General features: G+C 49.7%; 1 protein-coding gene across 1 annotated transcript in view; it reads right to left on the bottom strand.

The window, feature by feature from the left end:
- The window catches only part of IWS1 (IWS1, SUPT6H interacting protein), a 47,133-nt gene extending 45,631 nt beyond the window's left edge, over positions 1-1,502 (bottom strand). The window contains exon 1 of the mRNA XM_025404563.1: positions 422-1,502. Within this exon, the coding sequence (XP_025260348.1) occupies positions 422-455 (34 nt within the window). The 5' untranslated portion in view covers positions 456-1,502. The remainder of the gene's footprint in view (positions 1-421) is intronic.
- Between the last annotated feature and the right edge of the window lie 18,232 nt (positions 1,503-19,734).

The raw sequence follows: 19,734 nt of genomic DNA, 5'->3' as shown, positions 1-19,734 counted from the left end.
TATGTCCGGTGTTGCAGGCAAGATTAAACCACTCCTAACTAGGAGTGAAAAGTGTAGGAAGGATCCCCCGCCCCATCGCCCCTTGGATTCTCCAACTACTCAACTACTGAAAACTCTTAACAGAAGATACCTCTCCTTCCCTAGCACTTTGCACACAATAGGAGCTTAATATACGAAAGTGACTTCCCAATTTCAGCAAAAACCTTCGCCGATTCAGAAGAAAGCTTTCCCACCAGAATCCCGTCTCCAACGTTCTAGCTTCGAGGCTTGCAGCCGGTGAGTGGGCTCTTGCCCTCCTCGGGCCGGGTCGCGGGAGGGAAGGTTTCGGGGGCCTCCTTGCCCCCACCCGCGGGGTGCCAGGCCGAGACCCGCCGAGTAACTGCTCCGCCCCCCAGCCCGGTCCCCCAGGTCCCTGCCCCACCTGACTGGTCGCCGCTGTAATATTCCGAGTCCATGGCAGGCGGACTCTCAGCGGGGAGTGTCCGCGCCCCGCGCCGCCCCCGTCACCTCCTTCCAGGCGGTGTGACCCCGGAAGGCGCGGCTGAGTGTTCAGAGACTCCCGCCCGACAGGAGAACTTAACGGGTGCGGAGAGTAAGAAAGCGGCAGCGGCAACGGCGAATGCTTTGACCTGGAAGCGGAGGCAGGCTGGCAGGCTGGCAGGCAGGCAGGCACGCGAGCCGGCGCTCTACTTCCTAGAAGCACCGCTGGGGCCAAAATGGCGTCTGCCCACGACCCTCAAAGGAATGCAGCGCGCAGGCGCCGCAACCCGTCAACCGGCCAATGAGAAGACGGAACAGCACTGACGCCAAGGCACGGCCGGAAAGGAGACTCCTGGGAAAACTGAGCTGGAGCTCGGGCTTTAATTAAATACCTTGCTCGGGTGGATCCCGGTCTGGCCCCCGTGGAAATAACGTTATCATTGATTCTTTATCATTTTCTAGATTCTGTGTCCGTGCCTTGTTTGAAGAGCTTTTGAGATACTCTTCCGAAAAATGAAGACCCGCTCAAATGACTTTTCCGTCATTCAGCCAAACCACTGTGGTTCCCGTCAGGCCCCGAGGCGCCTCGTTCCCGCCCGCAGTAGGCGAGAAAGCGAGCGTTGCTCCCTGGGACTTGTAGTACGACGACCGCGAGCTGTGATGCGTTACCAACTGGCGCGAGCCACGGCGCCTCCTCTCCCAGCGTCTTCCTCTCTTTCATCCTTGTTAAGAAGCTATTTGGCCAGCAGTAAGAAGTACACATCTTTGCTTCTAGAAGGGTTCCCCTGATGAAACACCGAGGAAGGTGTAGTTGAACTTTACCTGAGCCCTGTGTTCCTAGAAAACAGCGGTGATTAAGAAACCCCTTCATCTATTTGTGTTTCTGGAACGGCACACTGTGAAGAACCACCCATCGCCACGTGACTCAGATAAAACGCGTGCAGATGACCCCCTTGTTTGCCTGTGACGAGGCCAGAGACCTTTCCCCTTTATTCTGAGCCTGTTAATAAAGCCAGACAGACCTTAAATTCCCGCTGATGATAATCGAGTAATTAGTTGAGATTAGAACACTCCCCCGACCCCAAACTAGTTAGAGAATATTTTCTGTTCACCTGACTGAAATTTATCCTGATTGCAAAACAATCCCAACTGTCAATCATTCCACCTTCCTCCCTATAAAAGGCAAAACTGCGCTGCCAAGACACTGATCGTCTCTGGAGTGCTCTCCCTGTTGAAATAGGCTGAGTAAAATCTATTTCCTTACTTGTTCATTTTAGTCTTGGACAGGGAGAGGAACATTCTTGACTTTTGATGGGAGGAGGGCCAGTAGAGGTTTAAGCAAAGATTCCCCAGGAGGTGTAGACATGTAGAAAAAGAGCGTTTTGTTACCACTACAGATATCTGACCCTTCGTTAGCCAGTCAGAGTATGCTGGCAGAGCCCAATTATAGGCTCCTGAAGAGGACGTGGGAAGAGAAGAAAGGGGAGAAGTGGTTTCTCTCTGGAAATTCCCATTTTCCTGCAAGAGAGTTCACGGATATTCTTTTCCGATGTGGTGGAAACAGCATGGAATCCAAATTCCTTATTTTCAGCTGCGGGAATGACAGCTTCTCAGGCAGTCTTGAGAATCAGAAGAACAAAGAATGAGCAATGCCCGACACCAAATCACTTGATAGAAGATATCAAGGCTCTAAGCCCTCTTCTAAAGGTGAGAGTATACCTGTGTAAATGCAGAGTACACCTGTGTAAATGGAGCAGGATTAAAAGATGAAAATTCCAGGAAGAGTTTCGGTGGAAGAGAACCTTTTAGTTTCACCAGAGATGTAAGTCCAGCAGTCAGGAAAGTGGTTGGGTTATAAACAATGCAATTGCCAGATGATAATCACTGAATTTTAGCGTTAAAACTAACTGTACTGGTGGTTTGGAGAATGGATAGAAACACTCCGGACACACAACAATGTTCTTAGCTCTAGAAGGCTGCAAAGAAGCATCAGATCTAATTTTTGTACTCAGAAAGTCAACAATTTAGTAAGACAGGACACATCTTTCAAATGAATACAGAGCCTTAGTTAAAGCAGTGTGCTTGTCAGTGGAAACACAGCTTACCGAGAGTTCCCAGAGCTCCTTCCTACCAGTTGGCTGTCCCTCCTGGATGCTGGTAGAGAAATTCTGTAGTGGCACAGATGCGTCTTTCTGAGTCTTGGCCGCCTTACATTTTCAGGACTGCCATCTCCCTACCCCTCACACCCCACCCCAGTGCAGTTGGCCCATGGCAGTGATTGGGAGGCACCCAGAAGAGAGGCTGTTTCCCACACCAAGGGTGCTCAGGACAGAGAAGGATGGAGAGGCAAACTTGCAGCAGTCCACAATGCTTCCTCCCTTAACAGATAACCCAGAGACGCTGCATTCCCTAAATGAATGTAAGATGTATTTGGAGACACTCTGAAGACACTGCCATCTGCTGAACACGTAAGGGAGCAAGAGACCAAATAATATAAACAACAGCCTGGCACCATCACAGCTGTAGACTGGGGGCTTAGAGCCCTAGGTTGTGGCCCTATCACTGGGCTTATTGTACTTGGTGAGCCGGGACAAGCTACCAGTCTTCTATGAGCCTCAGTTTCCACATGTATCAAATGAGAGAGTTGAATCAGGTTTCAAGTCCTCTTAGCTTTTTTCTATGTCAAAGAAGCCAGGTCTCTAAGTCTGACCCAGCTTCTTGTGCTTGAGCCACTAGCAAGCCCTACCAGGGAAGACACAAACGAAACTTACTAGCTGTGTGACCTTGAGCAAGTTGCTGAACCTCTCTGTGCTTCAACGTCCTCACCTATAAGTTGGGGATAACAGTACCATTTACGTCACAGAGTTGTCATGAAGCTAAATGCACATATATAATTGTATAATATGTTATAATTATATATATTACATGTATAATATTAAGCATGATATATATATGTTATATATATAATGATTCCTGGGACAGAATATTGTGAAATTAAATAATTCAAACCTTTTTTTTTTTTTTTTTTTGAGATGGAGTCTCGCTCTGTCACCCAGGCTGGAGCACAGCAGGCTGGAGTGCAGTGGCATGATCTTGGCTCACTGCAACCTTCACCTCTTGGGTTCAAGCAGTTCTCGTGCTTCAGCCTCCTGACTAGCTGGGACTACAGGTGTGCACCACCACGCCTGGCTATTTTTTGTATTTTTAGTAGAGATGGGGTTTCACCATACTGGCCAGGCAGGTCTTGAACTCCTGGCCTCAGGTGATCCACCCACCTCGGTTTCCCAAAGTGCTAGGATTATAGGCATGAGCCACTGCACCCAGCCAAATAATTCAAACTGAAAGCTGTTGGAACTTAAATTGTTCTGAGTCTTCAGAGGAATGTGACTATGCACCCTGAGTCACATGTCATGCAGCTGCAACTTCTGCCGTTTTACCCCCTGTAAACAATTGAGACTAAGTGGTGCCAGAGATAAAACCCCCTCAGATCACTCCCCCTCCTACAGAGTAATAATGTCATCTCGTTGGGATGCAGCATCCTGTAACCAATCAAATCACTGTAACATATGCACTGTCTTGTGTGGAAAATGTTATAATCCTGCTAAAATTTTTCTGTCTCTCTGTGTGTAAGTAAAATTTAACTTCTCCACTTTGGAACGCTGAACCCATTCGTTTGGAGTTGAGGTCTCCTAGGTGGCTATCCACACACTCAAGTAAACTCTATGTGTAATCATATTTTATGCATCTTATTATTTAAGATTAGCAATATATATGTTAGCTATTATCATTATTATTAGGCATTGTGAAGATACAAAAAACTAACACGATTCCTGCCTTGAGAAGCTTACAATTCATTAGGAAGTACTGCTTTGAAAAAAGAAAATGCTAAGAGGTGAATTGTGTGATGTGGGTAACAAGTACCATGGGAATTAAAAGGAGGGTAAGGCTAGAGTGAACAATCAGGCTGGCTTCTTAGGGGAGGGCGCTTGAGGTGATATTTGAAGGACAAAGGCCGATTTGGATGGAAAGATAATATTTCAATCATGGTAAGCTAACAGTCTACCGTGTAGTTATGTTGTTATAACAACATCAACACATTTCAGTGGCTTGACGTGATAATAGTTTATTTCTTCCTCTTGTCAATGGGCAGTGGGGTCAGCGGTGAGGTGGAGGTTGCACTCTGCTTCTAGCAGTCATTCAGGGATCCAGGCTCTTCCCATATTGTGGCTCCACCATTTCCCAGGGCCTCAGAAGCCCCTAGTGGATGCTCTGCGTGCCACCAACAAATGGGAGAAGAGAGGGTGTAGAAAGGTGCAGGACATTTTAATGAGCCCAACCTGAAGTTGGAGCATCTCACCTACTCTCATTCCATGGCCCCTTCTAATTGTAAATGAGGCAGGAAAGAATATGTCCACTGTGGGACCAAGAAGTAAAGGAAAGTGATCTTGGTGGACATGCAGCATTCTAGACAAGGGTAAGAAATCCACCCCAGTACTTCTTTTCCCAGAAATGAAGTTCTTAGCAGTGAGCCTAAGCTTCTCACTCTCAGCATCTTCCAAGAGCTAGGCGAAGTATTACTATCATCGTAATTAGCATTATTAACATCATGTATTTAGTTTATTGAGTTGACACGTAAGCAAGTTTTGCTTTTCCTTGTCAGTGTCTCAATCTCCCCAAGGCAATAAGATTAGTCATCAGGATATGCCATTAACCCTGGTCATGGGACAGAGGTCCCATGTTTATAGTCAGTGACCTGGGTTTAAATGCCAGGGCCTAAGACAGATTTATCCGCTGAATGCCCAAAGCCCTCTAGAGAGGAGGAGGTGACCTTTTCATTTTGTGCCCCTACTTTCCCCTTCTTGCTGCCTCGGACAAATCTCTGGGTAGGTTCCTCAGAGGGCTTATGGTGACAAAAGCACCACTAGAAATGAGTTCTTTCCTCCGGGGCTGAGACTGTGGATGCCTAGCTGGCCCTTCAGGACTTTGGATTCAAGACCTTCCCAGTCGAGGAGCAGCTATCTTGAAGCTGCTGTTCCAGGAGGAAGAAATATCTGAGTTTTCCTGATGACACAGTCATCTCCTTGGCATGTCAGAACCAAGGTCCTCCAGGAAGCACTCATCTTCCCTGCACCCTCCCTCTGAGCCACATCTTCCTGCCACTGAAGGAGCCCAAGGGTTAGGGTCACCTCTTCTGGGAGGAGCTTTGTTCTGGTCTTTGTTGGCCTCCTCTTTCTGCCAGCCTCCAATGGCACCTGGGCCTGTGAACTATATATTGGTTCCCAACTGGGACTTTGTCCCCCAGAGACATTTGGCAATAATATGTGAAGACATTTTGATTTGTCACCACTAGGGGTGGGGGCATAACTACTGCTAAATGTTCTGCAGTACACAGGACAATGCCTCTCATCCCCCAACAAAGAATAATCTCGTCCAAAATGCTAATAGTGCCAAGACTGAGAAACCCTGAACTACAGGACAGAATGTGCCCTGTGATCTACTCTCTTGTACTGCGCACAGCTGTGGTTCCAGGGAAGCATTTAAGCCTCGCTTCTCTTCCCAGATATTCCATTGCCCCAACATCTCAGAAACTAAGGCAACAAAATGGGAAAGGCCTTCCAAACCCTGGGCTGGGGCCAGCAAGTTGGGGAAACACCTTTTTTTGAAAATCTCTGAAGACAGGATGTCTCATGCATCACTGGGGTGAGGAAGGAGGGTGTCTGGTTTGTCTGAGGGTTGGCGTGGTGTAAAGCATCCCAATAAGCATGGGCCATGGGGTCAGGTACACCCTAATTCAAACTGCACCTCTGCCACTTTTGGCCGTGTGGCCTAAGCAAGTTTCATAACCTCTTTGACTTTAACTTCCTTGCTATGAAATGAGGAGAAACACCCCTCATTTGTTGAGGTTTGTTGAGGGTTGAGTGAGATGGTACAAGCAAAGAGCCCAGCACAGAGAAAATCCTCATCACATGCTAGCTCTTTCCGAGACTGAGAATTCAAAAATGTTCTAAAGACTAGTTCAGTCGCAGAGGTCTATGCTGCCAACCTTACTGTTTCATAGAGTTAATGGATAATTTGGCTGCTGTAGGCTAGATGAGAAGATTAGGGCCGCTGTAAGCAAGCAACTTCAGGTAGCTCTATGATACACTGGTAGAGCTGAAGCAAAAGGCTCGCTCTGTGTCAGTAGCTGTGATGACGCCATAATGGGCTTGGTCACTGACAGGAATGCAATGAACCACAGGTTGTCCATGGGCACATTTCAGCTCAGCTCACAAACGTATTTTTAAAGGTTAGCAGAATATTCCCATCTTGGGAAATCAGCACTATGCTAATTGTGGAAGTAGCACTGGGCTGGGAGACAGCCAAGCCTGGTCACCCGTGTTACCAGGAAGCGCCTGTCCTGCCTTTCCCCAGCCCATCTTCTTGATTTCCAGGGCTTGGGGTCCCTTGGCTATAGAAAGCCTGAGGCTCCAGAAGAACCATGCCTCAGGGTGTCCCCCTTTGCACCAACTCACACAGCAATCAGACCAGGTCTTTGCAATCACAGGCGCAGTTTTGACTGGGAGGGAGGACCTGGGAAGGAGGACTTGGCATGCTACTTGAGAAAGACTAGCAACCAAAAATTCACGCCCACTGTTTCATAAGTTCCCCTTCTGGAATCTTCCGTAACGACAAAATACAAACAAGGCCGAGAGCACAGATATGTTCATTGCAGTGTTGTGTGTGATAGCAAGGGATTGGGTACCTCCCAGTGTCCACCCAGGGAGGATGGGTATACAAATGATGGGGCACTTGTGTGACATACCGTCACGCTGTTTCTAAAGACCAATGGTAAAAGTTTGGTACAGTATCAGAAAGTTCTTGTGATATAATGTGTAACATAAAAGAGAGAGAGACAGAGAATAGCACATCAGTATCTAAAATGTGTTTCTGTCCCATTTTGCATAAGGTGAGAACGGGATGGGAACATCTGACAGATTGTTTTGGTCCACACAGATTTTCTGTCCCAATATTTTCTTGCATGAGGGCAGTAGAAAAGGTCCTAAGAGGACTCAGTCTCAGCCCCATAACGAGGGATTCACCATCTCTGGGAGCTGCCAGGAGCAGCAGTGTCAGCCCTAGAGGAGCTAGATGGTGCCTTTCTAAACCCGAGAAACCACCTGCAGCATGTAGCTCAAAAAAGTTGAGTGTGGACCCAAAAACTGGACGAGATTTTAAGGAGCAGGAGGCTAGTCAGAGCAGGGGCAGAGCTTGGGGTCTGTTCTCAGGGGAACAGGCGGGACGGGGGACTGCCTGAAAGACTCGGAATATGCAGCTCCCTCCAAGTGGTCCTTCAAGGGATCTCCCAACTCGGTTCCCTGTCTTTGGCATGGGTCATTTGCTTTGAAGATACAGAAACTCCTTCAAGCCATGTCAACAAAAACAGCATTTAATAGATGGAAACTCCACGGAGCCCACCCACAGATGATACAGGAAACTCTGAGACGTCGGGGGTTCCCTCCTGTCTCTGTGGCCACTGGGTCTCCACCTCTCCTTTTCTCTCCCACCACTGCTTTGTCTGTGTCCCCCCAAAAGGTCCACGTTCAGGGTTGCCACCCTGCCTTGACCTCTGTTCTGAAAGACAATGGCTCATTCCCACATTTCTGCCTGCAGTTCCCGAGTCCCTCCAAGTCCAAGGAAAAGAAAGGAATCTGATTGGCTCTAGTTGGGCCAACCGTAAGGATGACCAAGACCCCTTTTTTATCCAACACAAGGCCTGTGGCTGAGCAGGTAACTCCCTGCCCCTATTATCCACCCGCCTTCAAAGCCTTGCGTAAATGAGCTCCCGTTGCCCTCATGCTCACTTCGAGGGCCTGCCTGGCCCCTCCAGTCTGACCCCTCCCAGAGCCCACTGCCAGATGCACTTCCCTTCCAAACAGTCTATATTTGCCTCAAGCCCAAAGCCCCCTTGATCAAGTGCCAGCCCGAGCCTGCCCAGTTTGTTGCCAGGGACCCTCCTGGGAATCTTGTTGTCTGATGGCCTTTGTCTCTAAGGCTTCCTGATGGCCCCAGACATGCCCCAGGTGTATGCTCCTTTCACACTCAACACAGGACACTCTTTTGACCAGGTGTCCAAGCAATTCTCCAGCAGACTCTGACTGGATGTCCTATAATTCGATTCAATCGGACACTGTCAACCTGGAGTCATAGATCCCACAGGTTAAGGGCTCAGTCCCACAAAACTGCCCCACTTCAAATGCAGTCTCAAGTCATAGGTTGCCACCCATACTTCTGACCAACTGGCTATAAATTGGGGTTCCCACACCCCACTCCTTCAGTTGGATTTGCTAGGACAGCTCACAGAACTCAGGACGGCACTCATATTGACCAGTTCCTGGGAAAAGATTTTACAAAGGATTACAGATGAGCAGCCGACTAAACACGCTCACGTGAGTTGTGTGGGAAGGGCATGGCGCTTCCATGCCCTCTCCCGCATGCCACCCCCCAGGGACCTCAGATGTGTGGGAGCTCATCAAATCTTTGTTCAAGAGTTTTACCTTCCCAGAGGTCAGTAGGCGGGGCTGAAAGTTCCAACCCTCTACTCACTAGGTCTTTCTGGTGACTGACCTCATGCTGAGGCTAGGTAGGGCCCCCACATGGTCACCTCCTCAGCATAACTTCAGGTGCTATCAAACAGACTCATTATGAGATGATCACTCGGGAATTTTTTTTTTTTTTTTTTTGAGATGGAGTCTCACTGTCACCCAGGCTGCAGTGCAGATGCGCGATCTCTGCTCACTGCAAGCGCCACCTCCCGGGTCTGTTCCGTTCTCCTTCCTCAGCCTCCAGCTGGGACTGCAGGCACCTGCCCCCACGCCCAGCTAATTTTTTTTTTCTTTTTTTTGTATTTTTAGTAGAGACAGGGGTTTCACCGTGTTAACTGGGATGGTCTAGATCTCCTGACCTTGTGATCCACCCACCTTGGCCTCCCAAAGTGCTGGGATTACAGACGTGAGCCACCGCACCCGGCGATCACTCGGGAAATTCTAAGGGTTTTAGGAGTTCTGTGACACCAACTGGGAACAAGGACCAAATATACTGTATTTCATATTATACTACCACCCTCCATTAGAGCCTGGGGTGCTTGGGGGCAGAGCTCCTGCCATGCAGCACCTGGGAAGATGCTGAGCCCCCTGGATGGTCAGCTGATTGTCACCACGGGATCTGGCTGGTGGCCAGAGCAGGTGCACAGACTGCAAACCCTGGTGGCTTCCGGGCAGCATGCATGGCTGCCCTGCAGAAGGGGCCTGGGGTAAAGAGCAGACATCATGAGGCTCTGCCAGCTGGGGCTGAGGGAGGCGTGTGGGAGTGGAAGTACCTGGAGCCCAGGGACAAAGTCCTGTAATAAATTACGTGGGCCCAGAGCACTCCCAGTCATTTCCTCTTGGAGCCCTACCTCCTCTTCCTCTGTCCCTTACTCCCGGACACACCCGGAGTCCCAACACTACCTCCTTTCCTGACTCTTTCAGGGTGCCCAGGGTGGAGGGGATCCCCTTACAAGGTAAGGGCGTGCTGGGGGCACGTGTCTGCCAGTGGGGAGGGGGGGTCACCGCTCTGAAGAGGGTCGCTGGGCAGGAAGTAGGTCCAAGATGTAGGTCCCCTGGCAATAAGATGGAACAGGTCTGAGGGATAGAGAATGGAGAAGCCCTTCAGGAGCCTGGAAACCAGAAACCGCAGCAGGGGACTCAGTCCATCCGGCTGAAGGGCAGCCCCGGGGGGGCTGAGGAGGAGGAGGAGGGGGAGAAGCTCCCTGCAGGAGGGGAACGGCAGGTGCCAAGGCTGCTGCCACCCTGAAGCCTCCTCACAGCTGGAAGGCCTCACTCTGGAATCACGGGACGTCAGGGATAGCCTGGGTCCCATAATGAGCCCCTGCCAGATGTCAGCTGTGCCGTGTGTGACATCCCACTGCGTCCTCGCAACACAGTGGTGGAATTGCCTCCATTTTACGGCCACAGAGACTGACGACCGTGAAAGTGAAGCCATGGAAGTGAAGGTGCCCACAGGAAGAAGCACAGCTGGATTCGACTCCAAAGCCCAGGCTCATCCACCGTACCCATGTACCTTGGGCAACTGACTTTAGTCGCCTCTGGAGGGCTAGGGCCCTGGGGAGAGGCAGGACAGGCCTGGAGTGGGGTGGGGGGTGGGGGGCGAAGAGGTGGCTGAGGAGAGGGACCACGCTGGGGCTCACATGGGCTGTCCCCCTTGAGCTGTCCAGGTGGTGTGTGTCCCATCCCCATTTCACAGAGGACGAAACTTGAGACACAGAGATCGTGAGAGCTGGCCCAGTGCAGACAGCTGGTGGGTGTGGGGCCCCCAACCCACATCCCCCAAATTCCGCATGACGAGGCCTCCCCTTCAGGCTCCACTTTGTAACCCTGGACTTGAATTTGGCTCTAATTTTTCAGACCCCTGAACTTTGTTTAGGATTTTAGTTCGGAGATTCGCACACACCCTCAATGAATCATTGTTAGGAACCCCTCAGCTCATCAGCCCTCTGGGCAGGAAGCCCACCCCATCTCCCTGGACCTGCGGGGGGCCCTGCGTCTGCCCCTCAGATGCCACTCTAAGAGGATAGTCCTCAGGCGGCTGTCTTGGGGCCTGCTGCATCCACAGCTCTTCCACAGGGCTTTGTGGAGAGGCGGCACCGCAGGGATGTATGTGTTGATATTACCTCCTGTTTTACATATGTCAAAAGATAAAATTATAACAAATTTATCTTAAAGATCTTAATTGGCTTTTATTTGCAATTCTAGAATCGGGCAACACCCCATTCTACAGAATACAATGAATGTTCTGATGAGCGGAGCAGAGGAGTTTGGCTTTATAGACAGAACAGGGCACAGAGAAACAGAAAACAAAAAGGGATGAGTCATTTCAAAGTTATTTTCCTTGTAAACGCTAGAGCAGAGGGAACTTCCCTATCATGCCCACTGAAACTGGCCCATCTGGGGCTCCAGCTGTTGTCTCTCTCCTAATTCTTGGAAGGTCAGATAATTTTCATTTCGGCCTGGTGCTGTGGAACTTCAGCATGAGTGACTCCATCTTGGTCTGGCCTGTTGGGCTTGTGTAGGAGCTCAGACCAAACCAATGACCTCCATACATTTTACTTAACACATGTATTTAAATGACGCTTGTGTCCCCATTCTTGGTCCACATAACAAGCTTTTCAGGGAGGAAAGCCAGAATCCTAGCACATTTTTCACAGAAGAAATCAGGAAGAGTAAAGGAGGCTGGGCATGGTGGTGGCTCATGCCTGTAATCCCAGCATTTTGGGAGGCTGAAGTGGGAGGATTGCTTGAGCCCACAACATGGGGAGACTCCATCTCGACAGGAAAAGGAAGAAGAAGAAGGAGGAGGAGGAGGAGGAGGAGGAAGAGAGAAGAGAGAAGAGGGAAAAGGAGGAGGAGGAGGAGGAGGAGAAGAAGAAGAAGAACAAGAAGAAGACGAAGACAAAGACGAAGAAGAAGAAGAAGAAGAAATAGGAGGAGGAGAAGGAGGAGTAGGAGGAGGAGAAGAAGGAAGGACTTGACCAAGGCCACTGGACTGTGAGCTCCTTGAGAGCCTGAGCTGGGTTTCCTCGGGTTTTTTCCATCTCCTGCACATGCCCAGGCCTCAGCAGAGAATGGACACTTGGCACGTGCTGAATGAATGAATGGAGTAGCTAGTGGCAGAAGAGGAGCTCAGAATGAAGTCAAGTTTTCAAATCCAGCATCAGTGTAGATTGTGTTGCCTGCCTTTCCAGCAGTGTGTAGTGTGATCCTTCACTGCCAGCTGGGGGGGTCGAGGCTGCAAAGGCACAGTGACCCATGTACGCCAGAGGCACAGACCTCCGGCATTGAGTGGTCAGAGGAGGCAGTCCTGGGGCTGAGGACAGGTAGGGGTGGGAAGGCATGCAGCAGGCTGTGAGGGGAGGATGGCGTGAGGATGAGGGTGGGGAACGGGGCATGTTCCAGGTGGAGGAAGTGGCGTCTGCAAAGACACAGAGCAAAGGAAGTACCAGTAAGGCTTGGGCACTGTTGGCGCTTAGCAGGAATGAAATGCAGTTGAGGGGAGTGTTAAGATATGCTCTGGAATGTTTCGTGATGATAGAAATGTTCTCTTTTGCACTGTCCAAAACAGTAGTCACTAGCCACAAGTGGCTGTTAAGCACTTGAAGTGTGGCTAGTGCAACTGAGGGTCTGAATTTTTTTTTTTTTTTTTTTTTTTTGAGATGGAGTCTCGCTCTGTCGCCCAGGCTGGAGTGCAGTGGCCGGATCTCAGCTCACTGCAAGCTCCGCCTCCCGGGTTTATGCCATTCTCCTGCCTCAGCCTCCCAAGTAGCTGGGACTACAGGCGCCGCCACCACGCCCGGCTAGTTTTTTTGTATTTTTTAGTAGAGACGGGGTTTCACCGTGTTAGCCAGGATGGTCTCGATCTCCTGACCTCATGGTCCGCCCGTCTTGGCCTCCCAAAGTGCTGGGATTACAGGCTTGAGCCACCGTGCCCGGCCCGAGGGTCTGAATTTTTAATTCAGCTAATTTAAATCTAAATAGCCACATGTGGCTAGTGGCTACCATATTGCACATTGCAACCTAGAGGGTCTTGCTTATTAGGCTAAGAGAGAGGCGAAGTAGAATAAGCAAACGCTTTGGATCCAAACATTTGCAGATTCAAATCTTGTTTCTTTTATTTTTTTTGAAATGGACTCTGGCTCTGTTGCCCAGAGTAGAGGGCAATGGCATGATCTTGGCTCACTGCAACCTCTGCCTCCCAGGTTCAAGCAATTCTTCTGCCTCAGCCTCCCGAGTAGCTGGGATTACAGGTGCACACCACCACGCCCAGCTAATATTTGTATTTTTGTAGAGATGGGGTTTCACCATGTTGACCAGGCTGGTCTTGAACTCCTGGCCTCAGGTGATCCGCCTGCATTGGCCTCCCAAAGGGCTGGGATTACAGGCATGAGCCACTGCACCTGGCCCTGCAGAAATCTTCAGTCAAGAAATCTTGACTCAGTCACCTACCAAATGTGGGACCTTAAGCCTCAGTTTCCTCACCTGTCAAATGAAGTAGCATCACTCACCTTGCAGGGTTGTTTTACAGATAAAACTAACGAGCAGGTGCTGGAAAACTTTCAGCACAGTGTCTTTCTGAGCTCCTACTCCGTTCTGGGGGCTGGGGACAGAGTACTGAGGTTATGAAAAGGAACCACAGTGCAGCGGTTCATGCACAAGTATATGTATCTATCAATTCCTCTTTCATCCATCCCCTGCCTTATTGAAATACTAAACAAAACAGAGTGATATGAGGCAGCTTACCGTATACCTATAATACAACAGAATCAAAAAATAAGCTGGGACATAGGGAAATGAAGATAGGAAAATACACTGCAGCTGGGAAAAGGTTAGTAAACAAAATATACGTCAGAAAATCCCATATATTTGCTAGGCATAGACACGAAATTTGTTCTGAACTTCCAGATAGTCACACATAAAACTATGCAGTAAGGATTACTAATGTTCTCAAGTTAGGCACAAGCCAGTTTCCAAGGGGAGGACCAGCTTTCCTGATTGCAATGTCATGAAGGGGATAAAAAGGGAGAAAATGACATTGGCTGTAGCAGTAAATTCAGGAGAGCTTTTAAAGTGCTATTTGTAGGAAAGGAAGGAAGATTTCTCAAGGACCATCTCTACATGAGGGAGGGCACCTCACAGGCTATCTCTACATGAAGGGGGCTTCTCAAAGACTATCATAAAAAGGAATGAGTAAGGACTTCCTCCAGGGCTATTTGTTTTTTTGTGTGTTTGTTTGTTTTAAAAGAAAAATCAGTAGTTTTTAAGGTACAGGTGTTTTTTGGTTACATGGATACGTTCTTTAGTGGTGATTTGTGAGATTTTGGTGCACTCATCACCACAGCAGTGTACACTGCACCCCATGTGTGGTCTTTTATTGCTCACCCCACTCCAGCCTTCCCCCTCTCTAAGTCCCCAAAGTCCATTGTATCATTCTTACGCCTTTGCAGCCTCATAGCTCAGCTCCCACTTGTAAGTGAGAACATACGATATTTGGCTTTCCATTCCTGAATTACCTCACTTAGAATTATGGCCTCCAGCTCCATCCAAGTAGCTGCCCAAGACATGATTTCATTGCTTTTGTGGCCGAGTAGTATTCCATCCCGTATGTATACCAGATTTTCTTCATCCACTCGTGAGTTGATTGACACTTAGTTTACTTCCATATCCTTGCAATGGTGAATTGTGCTGTTATAAACATGCATGTGCAAGTGTCTCTCTCTCTTTTTTTTTTTTTAAGATGGAGTCTCACTCTGTCGCCCAGGCTGTAGTGCAGTGGCATGATCTTTGCTCACTGCAATCTCCGCTTCCTGGATTCAAACGATTCTCCTGTCTCAGCCTTCCAAGTAGCTGGGATTACAGACGCCCAACACCACGCTCAGCGAATTTTTGTATTTTTAGTAGAGACGGGGTTTCACCTTGTTGGCCAGGCTGGTCTCGAACTGCTGACCTCGTGATCCACCTGCCTCGGCCTCCCAAAGTGTTGGGATTACAGGCGTGAGCCATCGTGCCCGGTCACAAGTGTCTTTTTCGTATAATGACTTATTTTCGTTTGGGTAGATACCCAGCAGTGGGATTGCTGGATCAAACAGTAGGTGTAATTGTTTAATTGTAGTTCTTTAAGGAATATCCCTACTGTTCTCCATAGTGGTTGTGCTAGTCTACATTCCCACCAGCGGTGTAAAAGTATTCCTCAAGGGCTATTTCTAGAATGAAGGGGGGCGTCCAATGGGCTTTTGCTCTATCTGATGAAGTGGGGCTTCTCAAGGGATCGCTCTAGAATAAAGCAGGATTTCTCAAGGACCATCCTACAAATGAATGAAGGTTTTCAAAGGCTATCGCTACAGTAGAGGAAAGTTTCTCCAGGCCTACCTCTAAAATGAGGGAGAGTTTTTGAAAAGGCACTTATACAGTGAACAGGGGCTCCTGCAGAGCTGCATCTACATGAAGGAGGGTGTTTCAAGGGCTGTCTCTGTAATGAGGAATAATTTCTCAAGGGTTATCTCTATATAGGAAAGGGGGTTCTCACAGGCTGTCTCTACAACTTAGAAAGTTTTCTCAGGTGCTAGCTCTAAAATGAAGCAGGGCTTTTCATAGGTCCTATCTATAATGTGGGATATCTATCTCTACGGTGAATGACATCATCTCCAGGGCTATCTCCACAGTGAAGGGAGCATCTCCTGAGCCATCTCCATGGTGAAGGAGGCATCTCTGTGGCTGTCTCCATGGTGAAGGGGGTATCTCTGTGGCTGTCTCCATGGTGAAGGGGGTATCTCCAGGGCTCTCTCCACAGTGAGGGGGGCTTCTCCAGGGCTGTCCCCACAGTGAGTGTCATCTTCTAGATGCTGTATCCACAGTGAAGGAGGCATCTTGGGAGCTGTCTCTCCTATGCTGTCTCCAGGTAGACTGACAGCATGGCATAAAAGTGCAGCTTAGGATGAACTGCCTCTGAATAAGTGCAAGCCAAGCATTTTACTGCAAAGCGGTAAACGTCATTACCGAGGGCTGTACAGGATCCCCTGGTAGCAGAGGGTCTCAGACTCCAGCTCTGATTGAGGGGAACAGCATCAAGGAGTCTGAAGGAAACAGTTGAACCAGGTCTAAAACTGCAGGCTGGACTAGAAGCTAAACAGGCTGACACTCACCCATACCTACACAGGAGCCATATGGCACCTGAAGCCAGTTGTGTGTGTCAGGTGTGCGTACGTGGTGGGGAGGGATAAACTTAGTCAAATTTGCTCATCTTGTGATGCTGCACAGGATGGGCAGGATCTTTGCCAAATCCCCAGCCCCACATTTCCCCTCTGGACGGAGAGCAGAGCCCTTCTGGGAGCAGAGATTCTCCTAGAAGAGGTTCTTCTCCAGGGCACCCTGCCTTCGCTGACTCTCCCAGGAAGGGCTGGGCTCTCCGGGAGCAGGGTCTCTTCCCCGGGGCTGCCCTGCCATCGCTGACTGCCTCCTGAGGAAGCTGGATTTCTCTAGCCACACTGTTACATGTTGTAGGATTTTTGGCAGTGGGGTGGCTGGGCCCTGTGCCCACTGGGAGAGGACAGGATGGAGGACTGGAGTTTCGCATTCTTACCCCGGGCTTGCCTGGGCAGAAGAGGAGGGAGCCCTCATGGTGATCCAGGAGCACCACATCTCTAGGCCAGAGAAGATCTCTCAGGGGCATACACCTCCGACACTGTCAGTCACATGGTATTCATGGGAAGCATATCTCGTGGACATTACCCTGAATGCTGAGTTGTCCTGTGGGTATTAGACTCCCTTCCAGAAGAGGGGTGTGCCCTTCTTCACAGGGAGCCCTGGGCTGTGGAGACAGGCTGGAGCAGGGCAATGGAGGGGACTTGAGATCTAGACTCAGGAGCCTTTTTCTCTAGCATGCACTGATAACCCCAGCACCACTGACAGCGGGGCTGCCCCCGCTTTCAGCTCCTCCTGTGCCTCCCTGGCAGCTGTGTGGGGGCCCTGTCTGTTGGGCTATCCCATGGTGGCTCCCCACTGAGCTTAGCAGCCGGGCTGTGCAGATGGTCATCACTGTCTGGGCGGGGATGGAAGCTCAGATATCCCAGACAACCCCTGTTGACAGTAAAATAAATAACAAATGCAATCTATGGATAACGAAAAGCCAGACATGACAGAAAGGAGCCATGTGTGAAGCAAAAGTCTCTTCCCTCCTTCCACTCTCCACCCCAATAAATGACAGTTAACGGTTCAATATAATTACCTCCCCAGAGTATTTCTCTCCATCTCCCTCTTTCTCTATATATGTATATACGTATCTTCTCTCTCTCTATGTATATTTTGTTTGTTTGTTTGTTTCTTGAGACCAAGTTCACTCTGTTGCCCAGGCTGGAGTGCAGTGGCATGATCTCAGCTCACTACAAGCTCCGCCTCCCAGGTTCACACCATTCTCCTGCCTCAGCTTCCCGAGTAGCTGGGACTACAGGCACCCGCCACCACACCCGGCTAATTTTTGTATTTTTAGTAGAGACGGGGTTTCACCGTGTTAGCCAGGATAGTCTCCATCTCCTGACCTGTGATCCGCCCGCTTCAGCCTCCCAAAGTGCTGGGATTACAGGCGTGAGCCACCGCGCCTGACCCTAACTACGCCTTTTAAAGAGCTGTGTGGTATTCTACCCAAAGGTTGAACTTTAATCCAGCAGACCTCTGTTGTTGGACAATTGGTGGTTTGTTGAGTTTTTGTTTCCATTTTTCACTATTACCATCAATGCCTGTACATCTACCTTGATGAACTTTTACAAGTATATTTGCAGGATATGTTGCTAATAGTGGGATTGTATGGACAAAAGGTGTTTAAATTTTTGATATGTGTTATCAAATTGTCTTCTACAAATAGTGGCACCAGTTTACCCTTTGCCACAGTGCATGGGCAGGCAGGGTCATCTCTGAGGCCACACACAGCAGCGGGCCTCCTGGGTGGGCCCACGTGCTGCCTGGGGGCCCCCTCCTTCCTCAGGCTCCCATCCTGGGTGAGCAGCCACACACTGGGATGAGATCAGACCCTTCGGTTGGGGGACATTGGGAAGTTACTTAGCCTCGAGCGGCCTCAACTCTCTGAGAGACAAGTTGGGGAAAATGAAATAACTTGGGTGAAGCACTGCCCCACAGCATAGAACGAGGCTCTGCTGGGAGCAGCTCCCCTTTCTTTTCCTCTCCTCCCGCCCAGGACCTTGTCTGGCCTGGTGGTTGGGTGCACAGGCTCTGCCACAGCCCTGTCACCACTAATGCCAAGGCTCAGTTTTTCCAAATACGGATGAGTGTGGGAAATAATCATACGTGCCTCATGGGCTTATTGTGCAATGGAAGGGGCATTGTGTGTGGCGCTCTTGGCCCAGTAAATGCCCAGTAAGTGCTGCGCTTGTAATGATACCAGGACAACTCAGCCTGTGAATCCTTGGACTCTGGCAGGCGCCCTCCCCAAGGCTGACCATTTGTAGTGACCTTTCTGGGGCCCAACTGGGGCCCGCTGACCAGCCTGGGCTAGCCCCAAATTCAGGGCATCCAGCCCAGATCTAGACTCTGATGACTTTGCCTCCTTTGGGTGGCGGCCCTTCCAACCTGTGTTCTCGAGTGATGGCTTCCATGCCAGGTACCCTCAGCTCTGGGGAGTAGGGAATAGGCAGCCAGCTGGTGGCATAGGAGAACTTCCAAGTCTTACTCATCTCTCACCCAGCCCCTGATGTCCTTTCTGCCTGAAGAACACTCAGACCCCTTTGGTGGGAAAAGCTTTGTCAGTCCTCCAGTGTCAGTGCCCCTTCTGGGCTGGTATCCCATAGGCCAGAGTCTCAGTGTTAGTTTTTTCTTCTTGGACCCCTGCTTCCTCATCTGTGAGGTGTGATGTCTCCACGGACAGCACAGGGTTGCTGTGAGGCTCAAATGAGAGAACCTGTGGAAAGTGCCCTGCACACAACTTGGCACTCAGTTGCCTGCCCACTCCAGCCCCGTCCTGGTCCAGCAATGCTTTGATCTTCCCTTCACCTCCACCTCCCCACTTGCCTTTCAGCATATTCTTACTCACTCTACCCATACTCCAGTTCAGTGGCACCACAGAAATGCATGTTAGTGGTGTGGCTTCAGACCCACAGCAGCTTTGAGGAGGGCTTTCAGAACTAGCAGTTTACCCTTGTCTTCTCAGGTGAAGGTCACCCCCATTCTGGTCCCTGAGATTAGGTAGGACACTGATCCCCATAAGCTCAGTCACACTGACCTGCTTCGGGGCTTGACAAAGGGAACTCGACTAAGAAGTCATCCCATTCCCAAGGGGCAGAAACTTTCAAGCACACCAGTGCTTCCTGTAAGGGGCAATGCCTCACCTGTTTTCCTGGGCAGGTTCATCCATCCATCCATCCATCCATCCATCCATCCATCCATCCATCCACCCACCAATCCATTCATCTGTTTGTTCATTCATCTATTCATCCACCAATCTATCCACCCATTCACTTACCCAATCCAACCAGTAATCCATCCACCATCCATCTATCCACCCACCCACCCATTCATCCACTCATTCAACCACTAATCCATTCATCCATCCATCCACCAATCTATTCATCCATTAATCCATCAGTGGATCCATCCATCCAACTCCCATACTTCTACCTATTCATCTACTAATCCATCCATCTATTCATCTATCCACCTA

Source organism: Theropithecus gelada, chromosome 12, assembly GCF_003255815.1.
Source record: "Theropithecus gelada isolate Dixy chromosome 12, Tgel_1.0, whole genome shotgun sequence".
Lineage (NCBI taxonomy): Eukaryota > Metazoa > Chordata > Mammalia > Primates > Cercopithecidae > Theropithecus > Theropithecus gelada.
The sequence above is the reverse complement of the archived record's forward strand: the minus strand, read 5'-3'. Positions and strand labels throughout refer to the sequence as shown.